Below are 20,902 nucleotides of genomic sequence, written 5' to 3'. Positions count from 1 at the left end.
CCAGTAGGCCACGGCTGCCCCTACATTATGTCTGGTCACCAAACTATTCTTCAGGCTGCGCAAAACAAATGAAATAAAACAGTAATCTGGTTCAACTAGACTTCACTTCTCTCCATTCAAGTCCTAATGGGACTGGGTGCCGGGACACTGTAGTAGTATGCAAACACTGCTCACCACTGGCAGAGTTTATGATCATAAAGTGCCGTCCTTTTTACCTGCCAAGGGAAATTACTGCGATTCTGCTAGTCGCAGTATACATCCCGCCTACCAACAACAACAACGATAAGAACGCGGCTCTTAGTGAACTGTACCAGGCTGTCAGTGAACAACAGACGGCACACCCAGACGGTTTCACCATCTTCACTGGAGATTTTAACCATGCTAACCTTAAAACTGTACTTCCAAAGCTACACCAGCATGTTGATTTTCCAACAAGAGGAGATAACATCCTGGACCTGGTCTACACTACACACAAAGGAGCATACAAAGCCACCCCCCTCCCCCACATTGGACTTTCAGACCATATCACTGTTATGCTAATGCCCGCATACAGACAAAGGGTAAAAGTGAACAAACCGGTTCGTAAGCAGGTAAAAGTGTGGCCTGAGGGAGCCTCCGATGCTCTTCAAGACTGCTTTGACACAACAGACTGGGAAATGTTTAAGCAGGCAGCCACTTACAACAACCAGACAGACATAGAGGAGTATACAGACACTGTAACCTCTTACATCACCAAGTGCATTGATGATGTGACCCACACAAAAGACATCATCACTCGGGCTAACTGGAAGCCATGGCTGACAGGGGATGTCCTCAGGCTGCTGAGGGCCAGAGACAAAGCCTACAGAGCTGGGGATGAAGCTGGCATGAGAACAGCGAGAGCCAACCTGTCCCGTGGCATCAAGGAAGCAAAAAAGGAATACACTCACAAGATAACCACCCACTTCAAAGACAGCAGGAACGCACAAAGCCTATGGCAGGGCATTCAGGCCCTCACGGACTACAAGCCCGCGCCACAGAGCTGCGAGAGCAACATCCCTCTGCTCAACAACCTGAACCGCTTCTTTGCTCGCTTTGAAGCACAAAACAGCACCTGCCCACAGAAGACCCATCCCCCTCTACATGAGCAGCCCCTGTGCCTCTCTGCCGACAGCGTGAAGAGGACACTTGCTGCTATCAACACCCGTAAGGCAACAGGTCCAGACAACATCCCTGGTCGTGCGCTGAAGGACTGCGCAGGGGAGCTTAAGGATGTCTTCACAGACATCTTTAACACTTCCCTGAAGCAAGCCATCGTCCCATCTTGTTTCAAAGCTGCCACCATCATACCTGTGCCGAAGAAAACTGCTCCATCCTGCTTCAATGACTACCGCCCTGTGGCACTGACACCCATCATCATGAAGTGCTTTGAGCGGCTTGTCATGTCACATATCAAATCCATTCTCCCCCCCACCCTGGACCCCTTCCAGTTTGCATACCGAGCCAAACGGTCTACAGAGGATGCAATCTGCTCTGCCCTCCACCCAGCCCTCACCCACCTGGAAAAAAGAGACTCATATGTGAGATTGCTGTTTATAGACTTCAGTTCTGCATTCAACACCATAATACCACAACAACTCATCTGCAAACTTGACAAACTGGGACTCAGTACCTACCTCTGCAACTGGCTACTGGACTTCCTCTGTCAGAGGCCTCAAGTAGTACGTGTTGGCAACAATACCTCAAGCAGCATCACACTGAGCACAGGGGCCCCCCAAGGCTGCGTGCTCAGTCCGCTGCTCTTCACCCTGCTGACGCATGACTGCACTGCAACCTATACAGCAACAATCACATAGTGAAATTTGCTGACGACACAACTCTGGTGGGTCTCATCACCAAGGGCGACGAGACTCAATACAGGTTGGAGGTCGACCATCTGACCACGTGGTGCAGGGACAACAACCTCCTGCTGAACGTCAGCAAGACCAAAGAGATTGTTGTTGACTTCCGGAGAGGTCACACCCAACACCTGCCACTGACCATCGACGGTGCTGTGGTGGAGAGAGCGAGCAGCACCAAATTCCTGGGGGGGTGCACATCAGTGAAGACCTCTCCTGGACCACCAACACAGCATCACTGGTGAAGAGAGCTCAGCGCCGCCTGTACTTCCTGCGGAAACTCAGGCGAGCAAGTGCTCCACCAGCCATCATGACCACATTCTACCGAGGCACCATTGAGAGCATCCTCTCCAGCTGTATCGCTGTGTGGGGCGGAAGCTGCACTGAATACAACAGGAAAGCCCTGCAGCGCATAGTGAACACAGCTGGAAGGATTATTGGTGCTTCACTCCCCTCCCTGAAGGACATTTACACCACCCACCTCACCCGCAAGGCGACCAAAATTGTGAGTGATGCAAGTCACCCCGCTCACAATCTGTTTGATCTACTGCCCTCTGGGAAGAGGTACAGAAGCCTGCGCTCCCGCACTACCAGACTCACCAACAGCTTCATACACCAAGCTGTTAGGATGCTGAACTCTCTCCCTCCTCTCCCCCCTCCACCCTCAGCTACATAACATCCTGGACATTGGACCCACAATGGCCGCCTGCACCACTCCACTTGCACACTTGTACACTTTGCAACTTGTTGCTGTTGTCCTGAAAACACAACACTTCTGCTGCTCTTACATAACTTGCACCACTATGCCACTTTATTTCTTACTTAGGTCAAACAGAACTACCTCAGCCTCTTATTGGCCTGACTTTGCACTAGTATTTTATTTTATTGACTGTCTATGCACAATTTCAACCAAATTTTGCTGCTCTTATTTTTTCATTATATGTGCCCTCTTATTTACTTATTTACTTACTTTTTTGTTTACTTGAATGTTATGTTTGTCTGTGGACTTAAAATTGGTAAAATATGTCTTGTCTCCACCGTGGGATAGTGAGAAACGTAATTTCGATCTCTTTGTATGTCTGGAACATGTGAAGAAATTGACAATAAAGCTGACTTTGACTTTGACTTTGACTAAGGAGTGGCTCTGTCCATTTTTGTATCGGTCAGTTACTGTTGGACAAAAGAGTAGGCTATGTTGTCTATCTGTATTGGCGGTTTTTAAGCTGGTTCAAAAACAGCTGACATAACCTTAATTAGTGCAGTTCTTGAATATCCCAGCCCAATTTGGGGTGTGTTGACAAAGGGTCTGTCTGAAGGGTCGGAGAGGGTTCAACAACATTGCAGGATTCTTTTTTCCATCACTCAATGAAAGATGTGAACCACCCTGTGCCCCCTCACCAACATCCTAGCTCTTGCCCTCTGCCTGGAACCCTTACTCTCCCTACCAAAGCTCAGCTCTCAAAAAGTTGCCTTGTGTATCATCAGCTTAATGGAGAAGAATAACAACAAAACACATTAATAAAGAAACAGTTTTTTTTTATTGAATCTTCCAGTAGACTTGATATTCATGGAATAAAACTGCTTTCTGGGAATAGGCCTACTACTAGCAAAACCAGCTAAAAAAAGAGACAAACGAGAAATGCAGAAAGGAGCCATCTGTGAAAGTGCATATAAAAAAAAACAGTAAAACATCTCAAAAATACAAAAATGTTTACATTAACACCGGATGGGATTTCTGTTTGCCTAAACAATGGACAAGAAATAAGTATTATCTAGTTTGCATTTTACTAGAAAAAGATCAATTTATAACCCACAGCAACTCAAAAGAACACAGATATGAAATGTTTACTTTTTCCAGTAAGAACTAACTGGAGAGGCTCAGGCAGAACATGACTGTTTGAATTTGTACATGATTTAGCGGAGTCAGATTCAGTCAAAGAAACAAATGCAATGCATCTTTATGGTATCCACTCTGCAAGTCAGTACTGACTTGCCTGTATTTTCTGCTGCTCCAGAAAAAAATACATTGTTGGCATAAAATATTCTTTATGTGACCAAACAAACTCTGATCAAACAAGCAATAAAGATAAAGACTGCATAGCACTTAGTCTAGGGGATGAGTGCATCTAAAACAAAGTCTTTTGTCACACCTTTAACACTACTAAAACATGTAGCCAAACCTGTTTATTCAATGACCACCCACTGTTGTCTTCACACTCCCTTCTACCACAATTAATTGCTTTTACAGAAAAATCAGGGATACTGTAGATCACATTAAGAATTTTGGAATTTTGAGGCAATCTTCCAAAACGCTGACTGTTGCATAATGCACATTGACAACAGAATTTTCAAATGGCTCTGCCCAACTTGCACATTCCCTTAGACACAATAGTATGATGAAAAGAGCACATCATGACAAGTCACACTATTGCGTGTCATTTAAAGAGCAGATCATGTGTGTCCAAATCCTTCTGTCACTTACTTAACAATCTCTGTGACATTCCTCCTGCCATCTTGACATAACCACCTATAAGTATCTGGCGCACTGGTTTATTTTATTAACCTGAATATGTAAACTTGCCTAATCTAAAATCTAGTGACATCCATTTTTACATTAATTTAAACATTTTTTCTTTTCAGTTTCTATTCAACTGAGATACCCCTTAATGTTTCCTTCACTATTCAAGGTCTGTACACATAAAATAAAATGCACCCCTCCCACCCCACCCATTGTCCCAAACTCCCCATGGAACTCTCCAAGGGATCCCACATGGAATACTGTGACGTAAACTTTAAAAGAAAGAGCGGAGGAGAAACTGGAAAAAAAGACAGAGAAAAGATAAACAAAATGCAATAGCAAAAAGAAGGCCACCAGAAGATTCTAGAGGAAGGATACTTGGCAATGAGTATGCTAGTCTGATTTTTTTTATTACGCTTGGTCACACTTTGTTTTTAAATCAAGTATCTTCCAGATTCCCAAATAACAACTCTGAAGACTGCCCTGTCAGTCTTCTCTACCCCATTATGTCCTAGTTAGACCTCCTTCAAGTAGAACAGAGCTGCACAGACTGGCTCTTAGGGGGCATGGTGTGAACCAGTTTTCAGAAAGCTCACAAAGGGACTGGTTGAAGCAACTGACTGCAATAAGAAATTCACTCCTGAAAACCAGCAGACACACTGGCCCTCTAGAACTGGTCTGATGCATACTCTGAAATTGAGTACAAACACCCACCTGAGCTACCTCACCCCCCCCACCCCCCATCAGTCAAACTAATGCTCTGGATACCCGGGGGGATGGGTGCTCTGTTTACCCCACCCCAGCCCACCCTTACATCCAGGCTCAGTTACGATTAGGACACCGAAGAAATTGGGTTGTGAGGAGAGCCCATCTGGGTCAGGACCTTATCCAGCCACTGCAGTGGGCCATGCAGGTGGATCTCAATCCAGCAGGGGGTGCTAGTGACATCCTGCCGGTGGTACTCTGCACCCCAGCCCTGCAGCAAGAGAGGAGAGACAAATCAGAGAGAAGCACAGAGTCAGACATGTCATTTGTGTCCGTATGTGTTGGGGGAGGCTTTTACATGTGATCCAGTCTAGAAAAGTAAACTTAGTTTGTCAGATAAATTAGTGTACGTAATACCTTTACAAAACTCATGCGGATGGTGCACATTTTGGTAAGCTCGTAAACAGCCTCAAAGCCGTGGTTGACAGATTGGGCCAGTAGCTCCGCAAACTCCTGGTTGTTGAAGATCTTGAGGCTGCAGCCACTAGGGATCTTGCAGACCGTAGTAGGATGGAAGCCATGGTGGTAGTTACAGTTACGGCTCTGCACAAAGATGCTGCTGTCACTCAAACACTCAGCGTATACCTCTCCACCCACATAATACAGATGCACGCCTGTAGAGAGATCAGCCAGGATATAACCATGAATATATCTCCATGTCTTATACTGTGCCTCGATATACCATAATTGGAACTGATCATTAGTTGTATTATAATTGTATTGCTCATACAATTGTAGCATTCAGAGAGACTACTTTTTGTGGCATTTACTTAACAGAAATAACACCAGTGCTCTTAAAAAACGAATTCCAGAATATTAGTTTTTTAATACAACATGATCCATTTATTTACATGCTATACCAAAGCTGTACCTTTGCCAATATGGCGTCGAGTGTTCTCGATGGTGGAGTTGCGATTTACATTTGAGAGCAAGCCCAAGCAGAAGCGGCTGCGATTGTTGGAGGGGTCAGTGAAGCCATCCACCAGTACGCTAGTAGAAGATGCCTGGAAGGCCTCGCCAACACGGTTATTTAGCTCATAGTAAACAATACTGCACCAATGCTTCGGCTCCTCATAAGCCACTGGCTGCACATCTGCAAGAGAAATACACAAGCATGCACAATGACTAAGATTCTGATAGACAAACAGAGTGGACTAACACTTCATCATATGACTAATATATAGTTTTTCTCTTTTATTCAGACAGGACAATGACGAGTGACAGGGAGCAAGTGGGAGAGAGAGATGGGGTGGGATTGGGAAATGACCATGGGTTGGATTTGTTACAGCTCAAACAAGGCAATCAAATGAATACAATTCAATCAATCATGAGTGAGCACTGCTAATCACTAATTGTAATTTAAAAAGGCTTTATAATAAAAGTGACATGGATGACATATCTAAGTAAGTAAATCTAGACACGCATAGAACTTCCCATCGGTCTTTATATACATGAATGCAGGATGTGTGCAGTGCTAACTGCTGATTCTGTGCCCTCAAAGCGGTATCTGTTGGCAGGCTCTGCCAGTTACACAATGCCAGTGGACAGGGAACTGGCTGTGTTTATCTAGCTCATACCTCTCCCCTGTTTCCTTGGTCATGTGGTTCTGCTCGCCAGGTGTGTTTTGTCTAGGCCCCTTATTCTAGAAGCTTCCAACAATAGAAGTGTGAATGTAGCTACCCCACCCACACACATACTCATTCAGGATGCAGCTTGCCAAAGCCTCCCACTGGCCACTCATCCACCCAAAACTCATCACTTCCTAGCCCCACATCTGCACTCATTTCCTAACTCAACTTGTTCCTGCCAACATCCTTCAATCTGCAGTACTTCTCTGTAGGTCTGTAACTGATGCTAAGTTTAACTGTAGCATTTTAGAGGATTCAAATCAAGGACAAATCTGCATTTTGCAAGTTTTAGTGTGAAAAAACATTTGTAACCTTTAAAACAATATGATTTACTATTTTTGCACCTTGCTCTTAAAGCATGTATTTATTGGTGCCTCCTTGTAAACAAACATTTCTGGATGTAGACTAGGTAGGTCAACAACTAAATTAGATTTGGAATTAGATCAAATCTGATGGTGGTGCCTCTTCCTAACAGGGTTGTGCAAAATTCAATTTCAATTCTGCTTCCTGTTTGCTACCTCATTTGAAATGCAAGTGAAATTCAAGAATTGAATTGGAATTTAAAGCCAGTTTCAATTCAATTCTGGAATTTTGCACAAGCCTGCTTCCTAATCACCACTTAAGAAATCTGAGTCAAGCAAGTCAGAAAGGAGAGTTGCTATGGAATTACTGCAGCAGCAAAGCTCTTGGCAACAGTAAACCCCTTGGCCTAAGGGATGGCAAATCTAGGAGTACATGTGGCATTAAGTAAATGCATTTAGTGAACTCTCCAACATACTCTTCATTCTTCTAAGGAATTCTTTTTTCACTTGGTAGTGTAATGTTTACCATATTAACAGCTAAATTGCGTTAATGGTATTTTGATCAGTGTTGGGTTGCTCTTCTGACACATAGATCCCTTTAGAGTACCTGGGCGGTTGCTGTTCTCAAGAGCCAGAGTGGGAGCCAGCAGATTGGTGTCCATTGGTTGAGGACAGTCTTGGGTCATTGGTTCATCTGGGGGCATGTAGGCAGGTGGAGGGGTTTCTATACAATAAAACATGAATACACAACCACAAATGAACAATTACTCATCAATACTTAACTTACAGGCTCAGTGATTTTCAATCATACCGTGTTATGAAGGGTTTCAAAAAACCCAACAAAAACAACAACAGTATTCACTACTAGTGAAGTTGATTTTCCCCGAATTACATAAAAAGTGAAAGAGGACGGTAGTTACTCTCGCAAAAGAGTGACTCTTACCACAATTATATCTGATTGAGTGTACTAGCTGCTTTTGTAATTTACAGAAAATTACAATGCTACGATCATTAACCCTGTGTGTCCAAAGGTGTCTAAAAACACCTCGTTCTGTTCATGTCGAGGATCACAACATACCAAGTATAGCAAGTTTATTTATATAGCACATTTCATACGCAGGGGTCATTCAATGTGCTTCAAATAAACCAAAGCAGACTAATAGAATTGGTAAATAATTAGCAAATAAAAGCATAAAAGGGCAATAGTTTAAAAAGTAAAGTACATAATATAATTAATTGTTAAGTAATTAAGTAATTAAAAAACAAACATAAAAGACACAAGGTTGAATAATTAAAAGACAGATTCAGAATTTGTAATTCAGTGGTAACAGAAAGTATATTTGATCAGTTAGAAGAAGGCATCTGAGAGCAGTTTGGTGTTAAGTCTAGATTTAAAACATTTGGGGCATTATTGTCATCTGCAAGTTGGTTCCAGAGCTGAGCTAAAAAGCTGCTTCACCATGTTTAGTTCTAACAGCGGGTTTTACCAACAAGTTTTTCTCCTGAGATCTGAGAGGTCTGGAAGGTGTGTATCACCCAAGCATGTCTGCTAATTAGGGCCGTTCCATTTAGTGATTTATAAACCAGCAGTAGTGCTTTATATAAAATTGCTTTCCTTAAATAGTGAATGATTCCACTCATGTCTCTGCTAATTTATTATCATTATTATCATTTCTGTTTGTTTATTTTGTCTTGGGTACTATACTGTATACCTTTTCTATTTTCTTTTTTATATATATTTAGATAAGTTTGTGTTTGTAGTTTGGTAGTTTACTATTTTATCATTTTTATTATTATTATTATTATTATTATTATTGTTGTTGTTATCATTACTATTGTTTTGTTTTTTGCTTTGTTTTGTTTGTTTGTTTGTCTGTAGAGCACTTTGTGCTTTGTGCTTGAAAAGTGCTATATAAATAAATTTTATTATATTATTATTATTATTAAAGTTAATTCTGTGACTTACTGGAAGCCAGTGCATGTATTTATGTTGGAGTAATGTGGTCAGTTTTTTTAGTTTTCATATCACCCGTTCATTGTGTATCAGCTGAGTCTAGGAAGGCCTGTAAAAAGCCCATTGCAATAATCAACCCTGCTGGATATATATGCATGAATGAGTTTTTCTAAATCATGTTTTGACATCAGACATCAGAAGTTTTTGAGGTGGTAAAAGCTGATTTAGTTATTCCTTTCATGTGACTGTTAAAATTTAGGTCACTGCCAATTAAGACACCAAGATTTTTAACAGTATCCTTTGCTTTGAGCACTTTTGTATCAAAGAGAGTGGCAACCTTAAGTCTTTCCACCAAATATAATTACTTCAGTTTTTTCTTTGTTCAGCTGAAGAAAATTGAGACATCAAATTGTTGATTTGGTCAACACACTGACAGAGATTCAAGGAGACCATAGTCATTTGGCGACAGAGCTAAGTAAATGTGGGTGTCATCAGCATAGCTGAGATAGATCAAATCGTTTTTGATGATTTTTCAAAGTGGGAGCATATAAGGGTTGAATAATAGTTAGGGCTGTAACGATATACGATTCGAAACCGAAATCGCAACATTCATATCAACGATACTGTGTGTGAAAAGGCAGAATGGCGACACACCTTTCTAGTGTTTCACGCAGTGCTTTCTTACGCGGCCGCAAAAGCAACCCACATCTCCCGCTTTACTTATCGGTAGCCTACGTTGTCCAAAAACAAACAAATAAATAAATAATAATTTCATACCTCTCCTTGCTTTCATTGTAGACTATGTGTGCAACTTTACCAAACAGTATAGAAGTAAATCCCCTCTCCTTGCCCCGCTCTCTCGCGCTCCCTTTCTCTCCCTCTCCCTCCTGCTCAATGAACATGCGCGACTTAAATAAAACATTCACAATCGTGAAAGCAAGGACGCATAGAAGACGACTAGCTAAATTACTATTAATTCCGCTTAGCATCATTAGCATGCTGCACATATTTGTTTAAAACTCTTGCATTGAAGCTGACTGATCATCTCAATACCAACGTTTCCCAAAAGGGCCTGTCCCAAGGAGAACAAGTATTACCTTGAAACTTAAACACACATGGGAAAACTGAACAGTCCAATCAGTAGACTATGATAGGCTAAGCTAGCCAACTATGCTACTTTGTTTACAATATTTCCAGGCTTTAACCAGAAAGCTGAATTAAAGAGGTAGAGTTGTAATAAAAAATAGCAGGCCTAGGCTATAGGCTAATCTGCTTAAAGTGTGCTGTCATAAATATCAGTCATTCAGAAAAATATTTTTATATCAGGATATAAAATAATAGATATATTATATTGTAATCCTGTGGTGTTCTAAGGGAGGCTATTAAAATGTTATTTAATAAAATGTCTAGCCCCCCCCCCCCCCCCCCCCAAAAAAAATAAATCGAGATTCGTATCGAACCGTGGGTCAAAAATCGTGATACAAACCGAATCGTGAGGTTGGTGTATCGTTACAGCCCTAATAATAGTGGCCCCAAGATCAACCTCTGGGGAACACCATAGGTCAAGGACGTTGGTGTTGAGGTACAGTTGCCAACAAAGAAGCTCCTTTATTATAGATATGATTTGAGCCAATTGATAACTATAGCTGTAAATCGAACCCAGTCTGTGTAGGTATGTTGTGATCATCAGTGTCAAATGCTGCAATAAGGTCCAGTAGCAGGACTGATGTTTTGCCAGCATCTGTATGGAGGCGTTTATCATTTAACCTTAACCTTAATAAGAGCTGTTTCAGTGCTGTGATTTTCCTGAAAACCTGACAAAGTAATCAAAGCATTACCATATAGCAGTAAATTATACTGCTATATATATAGCAGTATATAGCAGTAAATTATACTGCTATATCCATCTAAAAATTACAGGAACGTCTGTCTGTCTGTTTGTCTGTCATTCACATATCTCTCGAACCGTTGTTCGAGGCAGACAGAGCATGATGTCACTTATAGGCTACCAGAGATTGCGGAGTAAATCGTTGTAAATTTCATACAATGATGCATCATTCCACAAAATGATTTGTCTTCTCTATCAGGAGTTATTCAATAAGCTTAACAATTCATTCATTATTGAATGCTTAGCTGGAATGATGTTTTTCCCTATCATCCTATTTTCAAAGCAGGCATACCTGCGTGCATGTAATTGGGCTACGGCTTTTCTACAAGAATGGCATGTTTGAACGGGCACTGCACTAGTATTATTAAAAACAATTAAAATATTTGGTACGTCTTCATATGAATATAGTCATGTAAAATATTCTGTATGTCTTCATATAAATATATAGTCATGTAAAATATTTCAAATGCAACAGAGGGCCTCACCTGGCATCTGGAAGGGGCTGCCGGGGTCCGAGCTGGAGGGAGACTGTGGGAAAGTGGCACTGCTGCCTGCGTTGCTGCCCGGGGAGTTTGGGTAGCTGTTAGTGGGCGAGTGTGGAGCGAAGGGCAGGCTGCCGGCTGGTGTCTGAGGTGGCTGCTGCGGGAAGGAGTCAGGGAAGGTAGCGTTCTGAGGCATGTGAGGCTCAGCCTGGTGCAGAGGGTTCCGGAAGCGAGGCAGCATACTCAGCTTCGCGTTGAACTCACTGGTGCGTGGTACCAACACAGGAGGCAGCACTGAGAAAGAGATGAGAGGATCACTCTACAGAAGTCATTTACGTCTCTTCCTTAATAAGGTGAGAGGGTTGGCAGATTCTGCCATGAATTAGACGCCTTTTCGTCTTCATCATTCATATAAACACATGAAAATATGGACTCTTTCAACAGATACAGTATGTAATGTCCAAACCACAGTAGAGTTATACAGGAAAGAGTGCACAAGACCGTCAACCTGAGTGCTCACTCTCGTCCTGTGAAGTGAACAGCAGACCTACTCTATAGATAGGCTACACATTAGTCATGTTATTTAAAAAAGGAAAACCCCAAGTGACAAATTAAGTCTAGGCCTCGTCTTGCAACAGACAGTCTTTAATTGTACATAAAGCCGTTTGCACTTCAGCTGCATATATAAATAGGGCTTCCGCAACACTCTTGTGCAACTAGGCCAAGTCTGTCCAATAACAATTGGTTTGGGGGAGTCATGGGCTGCATCTGTTTCTCTCCACACTTGGAGGAGGACTTGTGTTTGGAAGGGAGACAGGTGTCCTCTTCTTGACTACAACGGACCCTTAGCAAGAGCACTAAAGCTAGGCAACCACTGCTTCCTCCTATTGTGTGTGAGAGTGTGAGTGAATGTGCCTCTGTGTGTGCCTGCACATGTGTGTGTGTGAGGGAGGGAAGGAGTTCCTGTAACACTCTTCCTCTCCATGGCCACATGTTCACTTGTGCCTGCAAGGCAGCAGCACGCACACATACACACAAACAGACCCCACTTGCGCACGCACACGCGCGCACACACACACACACACACACACACACACACACACAGTTTGCCATGAAACAAAGGCCTCATTCTCCCCTGGCTGGAATTTCCTGCTCCCGTTCTGCTCACACACAACCACATGTATGCACACACAGATTTGCCCACCCCCCCCACACACACACACACACAGCCTGCAGACAGCTGTTTCTGTCTCGTCAGCTGACCCTCATCTTCTGCTTAGCCAACAAAAGAGGGCTGCGCTTTTGATGTGCACCCCTCCACCACCCTTCCTTCTCCAAAGTGTTTTGCAGCAGAATCAGAGGAGCGTGTGAGCAGAGGGAGGGGTTGGGAGAGCAAGCAGACCGCACATCTGCAGAGGCCACAGGAAGGATGAGGAAGAAGATAAAGGGATGAGGCCATAAGCTCCAGATCCCAAGTGGAGGCTGAACGCACCAGTTATGAGGGAGGTGAAACAGACGAGATGCTAAACAACCTGATCTCGAACAGTCCAGTGAGTTCTGGACTATAGGAACACAGCAAAGTCTTTTTGTGGTTTAAGTAAATGCTTTCAGTGATCAGTAAAACTGATTATTGCTGTTATGTTGTACATTAACATTTCGTCAGTTCAGCTCAAAGACAAGGGCCCATTTTCAAAGCAGAGCAGGAAATATCATGACTTATCACCACCTGAAATACGTGTATAAACATGTATAAATTGTATACATGTATACATTTTAAAATGTCCTTTTTTGAATTCTAGTTAATTATAATTAGCTACAATTATAAACATATAAGTGATAAACATATGAGCATGTTACATCAGCAACACCCTAAAGGGCTTTTAGGCACTGGTCTTCACCTCCACCAGAGAAGTGTCCAGGCTATTTCAATGAGGCGGATAACAAAGCCCCATATTATCAGTTTCATATAGGTGTCATAGCTGCTTAACATTTATTCTTAGTATACAACAAATTGGTTCACCTTACTCTATGGAATGGAGAGGAATTGTTCTGGCTAGAGATGGAGATGGCCTCACCTGGACTGTCCACTCTCTTGTAGTGATAGGGATTGATACAGACGTCCTTCTGCTTGGAGCCGAAAGGGTACTCGCAGCACTCCAGGGCCTTTAGCTCATGGTGAGACTGCAGGTCGGGCCAGCGCCACACGCGGCAGTAGATGACATGTGGCAGACCCTTACGGTGGGACACCTGGAGGCGTCCGTCCAGCGAGCGTGGAATGGTGACGCAGCTGCTGGGTTGGCCTGGGCAGCTGAGGGCTCTCTCCAGCTCCTCCATGGCACCCTTCTTTTTCTTCAGCTTCTTGACCAGCGCGTCCACCGCCTTCTCCGCCCACTTCTCCTCCTCGTCACCCTGCTTCCAGCCCAGAAGCCGCTTCACGGCCGGGCTCGTGAAAGAGAACAGCGATGTGACGTTCATGGTGGCGGCTTTGCCTTGCACGCCCCGGCAACCAAAGCCCACCCCCCCACACCACCTGTCCTGGTCGGGGCCTTTCACAGAGAGGAGAGGACTCCAGCTGACCCCCACGCAGGACTCACAGGCATAAGCACACACGGACACACACCCACACTTATGGTGGAGGGGAGGCACGTCAAAAGCACCCCAACCACTCTTGGTCCTCTGGAGTTGATGATCAGGGAGATCTGAGAAAATACCCAGGAAACCTTGAAACAGAAGGGACACAGAAAGAGAGATTTTGTTAAAACACTAAACAAAAACCTTTCAACTAAGGCAGGGGTTCCCAACCTTTTTTGGCAGGTGACCCTCTTTTGATGTCACAAAATTTTGGAAACCCCAATCATTGACAACATCTCTGTTGTAACACCCAGTCGAGAGTGGGATTTTGATCTTCCCCAAACGTCCTAGCAAGCAAATTCGTTTGGCATCTAATGTGGGCTGTCTATGTTTATTTATTTTTTTGTAGCCAGATTGTAATGAAGGATCTGATTACATGGGGTTTTTAATATTTTGTATTTAATGTATGTATATTTGAATGCAATGTACTGGTCATTTGTAATATACCAAGTATCGCAGGCGACCCCATTTGAATTTCAGGCAACCCCATATGGGGTCCCGACCCCAAGGTTGGGAAACGATGAACTAAGGCATAAAAGGCACCTCTGTTGTCCCCTACAAAATATTCTGCAACAGATGAGCTACAATAAGCATAATTTTGGACTGATAGAAAAAACAGATTATCATTACATTAGGCTATTCAAAGTTCAAATATCAGGCTTCTCTGAATCAGATGTAGAGATTATGCTCTCACTGTAACTAATTACATTACTATATTCAGAGCTGTCAGTATGGGGAGAATGGAGGTTTTTTGTAATTTGCATTCATCCAATAAAAAAGTTATGTCAAAATTGACATGCCCATTCCAACGGTGCTAGTACACTTCCCATGTCCTGTTACTAGATCATTCTTAATGCTAGATAATTTTTTCTGCTTTTTCAGTAAATGGTTGGACAGATATGTTATTGTGAATTTGTCGGAAACTTCAATCAACACAATGCATGACAATGGGACAGGAAATGCAAGTGGAACTTGCCATAAATGTGTCATTTTTTCAGGCAAGTCCCAGGAAACATAGCACAGAGGAGCAGGCATTGTGGGAATTTGGAGGGAAACAGGAACGTATGACTTGAAAGTTTACACCCCGCTTTGAAGTTGACTAGAAAGAAGCAGTGGTGACTCCCTGCATTCATGTAATGTGATACTCTATGAAAAGTGTGAATGTGGTATTTGTCACCCTTTAAATAGTTTGGGACATCTGAAAGCAGACACAGAGAAAACTCTTGCACTTATTCAACAAACCCAAATGCAATCAAACAAATTCTAGTACCACCACTGATGTTGGCAATAACTTCTGAAAAAGGCACATAAAGAGAAAGCTATGCATTTCAACGTCATCGGATGACTGCACTAGAATCAGTCAGGAGAGAGCAGAGTAGGCCTGTGCATAACATTGTGACTTAGCTCCATGTGTGGATGGCTATAGCATATGGCTCTTTCAAAGAGCTCCTCTGCTACCTCATACATGCAACATTTTTAACACTTGAGCAACAAAACGGATGTCAAAACTGTGTCAGGCTGAGGTGGGAAAATCCTATCTCTATGAAGAAAGAGGAAAAACAGCAACTTCGGAATCCTGGGCTTTCACCTAAGGGTCACAAGACCTAAAGAACAGAATCTTATTTTTGGATTTGACACTAGGAGATTGGCACAGTTTACAGACCTGAGTGGTGTACGGACTGTGTGTGTGTGTGTGTGTGTGTGTGTGTGTTTCAGAGTGCGCCATACGAAGATTGAGAGACATGCTATGAAAACAGGTGCTGTTTATATCCCAAGAGGGGGGCTGGGTTGTGCGGGGTTTGTGGCTGCTATCATGGTCCACAGCGACAGGAAAGCTAAAAAGTTTTCAACTATATTTAGCATAGCAGGCCAATCTCTGCGCCAACTGCTAATTTAAAATCTCTGGACCCTGTGTTGTTACCAGGGAGAACTGCAGAGGAAGGCAGCCACATCCTTCTCTTCTCCAATGAAGAGGCATCAAAGGAAACATCTTATATCCTCTCTGAGTAGCCACCATGGCAAAACCCCTCCTCTGCTCTCAGCACGGACTGATCTCACTTCCTGGAGGCACCAGGGCTCCATGCAGGTGGGGGAGAGGAACAATTGAGGGAGTGGTGCCTCTTTCCGTTCACTCGTCCCAGGGGTCTGTGCATCGGCCACAGACCTCTCTTCGGGATGGATGAGGAGAGCAGGGGACAGGCGCAGAAGACGTGCAGGAGGCTATTGCCACGGCACTATAGGCAAGTTCAATAGAAAAGAATCGGGAGGTCATTTTGCAGAAATTACATGATCTCAACTGTATCTCTGAAACTGATGACAGATTCTCAGTGGGGTCTGATAGACAGTGACTTTCAAAATACTATGTCAGAGCAAGAACAATCATTACATGTCTTCCTAAACTTCTTTTTACTACAATACAATAAGTATATTTTATATACTTGTCGTCTCTGAACAAAGGGAAATACTGTTATATTTATAAATAAGGCTAGATAACTGTCAACATAGTAAGAGCCCAATAGCATCTTTAAGAATACCTTACTGATCAGTGGAATCACTGGTCTGCGTTGATAACTTCTTACAGACCTTGCACAGTTTGCCACCAGATGGGTAAGACGAAGAAGAAAAAACAATAACTTTTAATCCAGTTCTGTGGCTAATTCCAGGAAAGCACATCGGCCAAACATCTGGAGCCTGAGAGCACAATGACACCAACTGTCATCTTCAAGAGCATTCCAAATGAGCCTCTAATCTCAGAATCTATACAACCACTAACTCTACCACATATAGATCTGTATAGTAATTGTGTTTGTGTTTAAGGACAATAGATGTTTTGGGTTGTCTAGGGAATAATAGTGAGATGAAACTGACGTGACGTGGATGTAAAATACAATCATTTGTAGGCTATAAAGCACATCTTCCTGAAAGTATGAAGATGTGCTTTATGTCACAAGCCTATACGATTATTATGTTTTAACCCAATGCATAAACACTAGCGGAAGCGTGCAAAACCATGCTCACTTAGCGTTGCCAGGCTAACGCAGCTTGATCACGACAGGCTTTATCCCGCACCACCCCTACTCCTGCATGTATCATTTTGCGCTGCTTCAGTGCTGTTAATCAATTTAGCCCCCTGCAGCAGAGGATGAGGGGGCAGTAATGGTGCTCTCTCTGTAATCCCAGGGGACGCCGCATTATAGTGAACCTACATTATTTATCAGGGCCTGGATCTGAGGCTCTCCATTAAGAGCTAGCAGTTCAATTGAGACGTTCAAGTGATAGCTGGGGGGCGGGGGGGGGGGGGGGGGGGGGGGTAGAAATGAACAGAGACAGAGTACTTGCACAAGAAATGGGCTGTGGTGGTGAAAATTTGATGCAGCTTGCCCTATCTTTGGAGACACACACCAGCATCTCGGAACCTCCATATAAATGGTTCTGATCAGACGTCATTTATGATGCAGGTAAAAGACATCCAAGGAACAGAAATCACAATATCTCTGAGGAAGAGAGGCTGACTAGACAAGATAAAGGAAATGACACTAACTGAAGAATGTAACCAAAAATGGAGGGAAGTGTGATGGAGGGAAATAAATAAATACACAGGAAGAAGAATGAATGGAGAGAGGGGGAAAAATACACTTGAGAAAGTCATCTATTCACCATAACATCCGGTAGATTCTGGGACAGACATGGGATAGGCCAACCTTTGGAGGACTTCTCTTGGTCCATACATTTTAGATATGCAGCCTCTTAAGTAGGTCCTATTCTAGTGAACAGCAGTCATTATTTCTCATTACTAAATTTCTGAATAAACAGATGTCGGATATTTGTACATTCATGTCAGGGTTATGACAATGAGTGTGGGTAATGCAATGTAATGCACTGCATAAAAAAAGCCTCAGTGGTAGACACAAAAAGATTAGGCCGATAAACACATAGGGTTACATGTAATTTGGTCTGAGTAAAATATCACACCTCCAGTCACCAGAGAGACCAATTCAAAGGGAAAACATAACCCAGTCATGAGAGGAATGTGAGAGAATGTAAAAATTCAACCAAATCACAGACAAGGACAAATTCTGCGTCCTTTGAGTAATCTGATATGTCATCTTCAATGATGTCAGGAGATCTGGCCCAGGACTAACAGCCTCTGCATCCATAGAGCACCCACCCACACATGCGTGCACAGACACACACATTACAATGTATGCTAAAATAGCACATTCTTCTAAAATACACATTACTCTCATACAGTCTCCAAAAATGTAGACTGCAAAGTCTTAAACTGGACACCTTGTTGATCAGGGTCTACATCACTTATTCTACACCTTTAATAATTCTACACTTATCAAAACATTTGTCAAAAAAACATGACATCTCCAAGTCAAGAAAGTAACGCTTGACTGTATGGTAGCCACATATTTGGCTATACAAAATAATAATGAGCTAGACATCGCAGGGTGTAGACAAAAAACACAAGATGGGAGATCAACTGTATCTTATCTCTCTTATGCATTCAAGATGTAGACTGTATTCACATCGACAAAAACAGAAAAGTTATCTTGTATGATAAAAAATGTTTCCAGTAACGACAGCCCCCAACATGCTGTCGACGTCCCTTATAAAAGACAAAAGTTTCGAAGCTCCCCAAAGATACTTTAGGATACAAACGGTAAGTTGAATACGATGCCCTTGTCTTATATGAATGCATAAACACAGTGCTGACACTGCTTCTTCGTAACTTTACATGCTTTGTTAGTGAAGACTAGAAGAAGTTTGCTGTAGCCTACCTCGAGTGCCACTTCCAAGCGTTCCCTCCGCGCGTCCGTCCTACAGCCTGGCTCAATCATAGGGCTCAATCTGCTCTCGCCTGGCGTCAGTGTGTCGCGGAACCGCCTCACCCTCCGCACGAATATGGTATCACACCGCGGGATAGAGTTTGGGGCGGTACCATAATAATGAGACCTACTTTTTTACACATCTAACACATTTGCAGGCCTACTGGAATGAGATTATGTAACTGTGAAACAATGTATTCTTTCGTGGAGTTGTTAGCCAAGTGTATTGTTACAGCCTTTCCAAGACATACTCTGGAGAGATTGTAATTTAATTATTTAATAAAAATTTTAGAATTATGAAAAAATCCACAGTTCTGGACACATCATGAACAGCATGGATATAAATATGGATTTCTCACAGGTTTGACCATTTAAGTGCATATAGATAGGGGGGGGGCATATTCTAGAATGTCCACCTAGAATAACAGATCACCTTGTATTCTATGTGTGTGGGCCTATTATTAACATCTCATTAACATATTTAGGCCTAGAGTAACATCCACACAAAGTTGAGTGGAGAGTGATAATCAGCTGCGAAGAATGTTATAAGCAAATACATATTTTATTTTCTGTTGCACTGCAGTTAATCTACAGAAAACAGTCTAATAAGGCCTATTAAATATTTTGACATAGCCTAATATCTGTACAAAATACCTATTCACACACTGTTTTTTTCTGAAATGAATGGCTAGGATTCTGGTAGAATTCAAATCTCAAGTTCACCCCCATCTACAGATGGCTGAACTATTGTGCTTGAGAGGTGGAACTACATTCTCCTGAAGGCTGGCTCGGTTTCTCGGCGGATGAAAACAACGAAAGTGGAAGCCCCGAGCGCGCTGGTTACGTCACACGGCTGGCGACAGAATGTCTGAGTGAGGCGCGAGTAAGCTGCACGTGAATGTGAAATCTGGGAAAACAGTGCGAGTCAAGAGCGTGAGGGTAGACGGAACAGACGAAACGACAATGTCTGTCACAGATTCCGAATTAAGAAGCTATAGGAATCATTTTAATGCGATACGTGTGTGTTTGTAGCCTAATATTGTTATAACGGTGTCGGACGTAACTGTTATTTGCTCGGGTATTTCTGTGACCATGGCCAACCAATGAAAAATCAGCCTGTGTAGCCTACTTTTATTAAATTGTCTGCAGTAGTAGGCTATTGTTTATTGGGTTAATGAAACTTTGCTGCTGACATTTTGGAGGGTAACTAGTCAGCTCTGCAGGGATCAGGCTCCTCTTTACAGGAGTTGAAGCATCCGCCTTGCGCTCCACTTGTTATCCATAAATAAATAGCGTAAGTAAATTCTGTTTGAATCAATACAAGGCTACACCAGAACGCGCAATAGCCCACTTGCTCTTGTCCTAGTGGAGCCGTTTAGGTTATTTGATTCGAGATGCAAGATTTTATGACAAAGTCTATATTGCCTGAATTACTGTAGGAAGTCTACTTGTAATGAAGTGTAAGCTAAGACTGAGCAGAATATACAATGAAATATATAGGCTTATTTCTGTGATAGCCTAGAGGCAGCACTGTTTTTTTTTATTCATTTGATTATCATGCAAAACAGCACTGCAACAATTTGAAACGTATTGGCTTATATTAAAGGTTTGGTTTTGGTCTTCATCTTCAAATTCCTTGTGATGGTGTAGTAGGCAGTGAAAGACTGTGATGGATGATCAAAAAATAAATCCCCTCACAAAAGTCCATAGCTCTTGTTCATGTTAGTGCCTGTTATATGTGTCACAACTGAAGGTTTTCATCCAATACATTACAAGTTAATTGCTTAGTCTCCTGTCCCGCCTTTGAGTGAGCTGAAACATCTATATTTTCGAGTAGGCCTATCATGTCATTAGTAGTTGACCTCAAACATCACCAACTTATTGTCCAGAATTATAGAATGTGTCCTTATGCAGGGCAATGCAATGCAATATCTGAGAAGATATCATTAATTGTCACAATAAATATGTACTATTAATTGCCTTTTCATTGCTATGGTTACACAGTATAACACAGAGGTAGTG

At 42.6% G+C, this 20,902-nt stretch overlaps 1 protein-coding gene across 1 annotated transcript; it reads right to left on the bottom strand.

The window, feature by feature from the left end:
- Positions 1 to 3,396: 3,396 nt before the first annotated feature.
- smad1 (SMAD family member 1) lies at positions 3,397 to 18,886 on the bottom strand. The gene is made up of 7 exons (XM_076295502.1): positions 18,833 to 18,886; positions 13,490 to 14,134; positions 11,418 to 11,708; positions 7,698 to 7,814; positions 6,032 to 6,253; positions 5,518 to 5,774; positions 3,397 to 5,371 (listed from the first exon to the last, which is right to left on the bottom strand). Exons 2-7 carry the CDS (start codon positions 13,887 to 13,889, stop codon positions 5,228 to 5,230), a joined length of 1,431 nt encoding a protein of 476 aa, XP_076151617.1. The 5' UTR covers positions 13,890 to 14,134; positions 18,833 to 18,886; the 3' UTR covers positions 3,397 to 5,227.
- Between the last annotated feature and the right edge of the window lie 2,016 nt (positions 18,887 to 20,902).

This window comes from Alosa pseudoharengus, unplaced genomic scaffold (genome assembly GCF_046254945.1).
Source record: "Alosa pseudoharengus isolate Yale_2024_CS ecotype anadromous, Long Island Sound unplaced genomic scaffold, YU_APseudo_1.1 YU_APseudo_1.1_scf_2, whole genome shotgun sequence".
In the NCBI taxonomy this organism is placed as follows: Eukaryota; Metazoa; Chordata; class Actinopteri; order Clupeiformes; family Clupeidae; genus Alosa; species Alosa pseudoharengus.
Note: the sequence above shows the minus strand (reverse complement) of the source record. Positions and strands in the feature narration are given on the sequence as shown.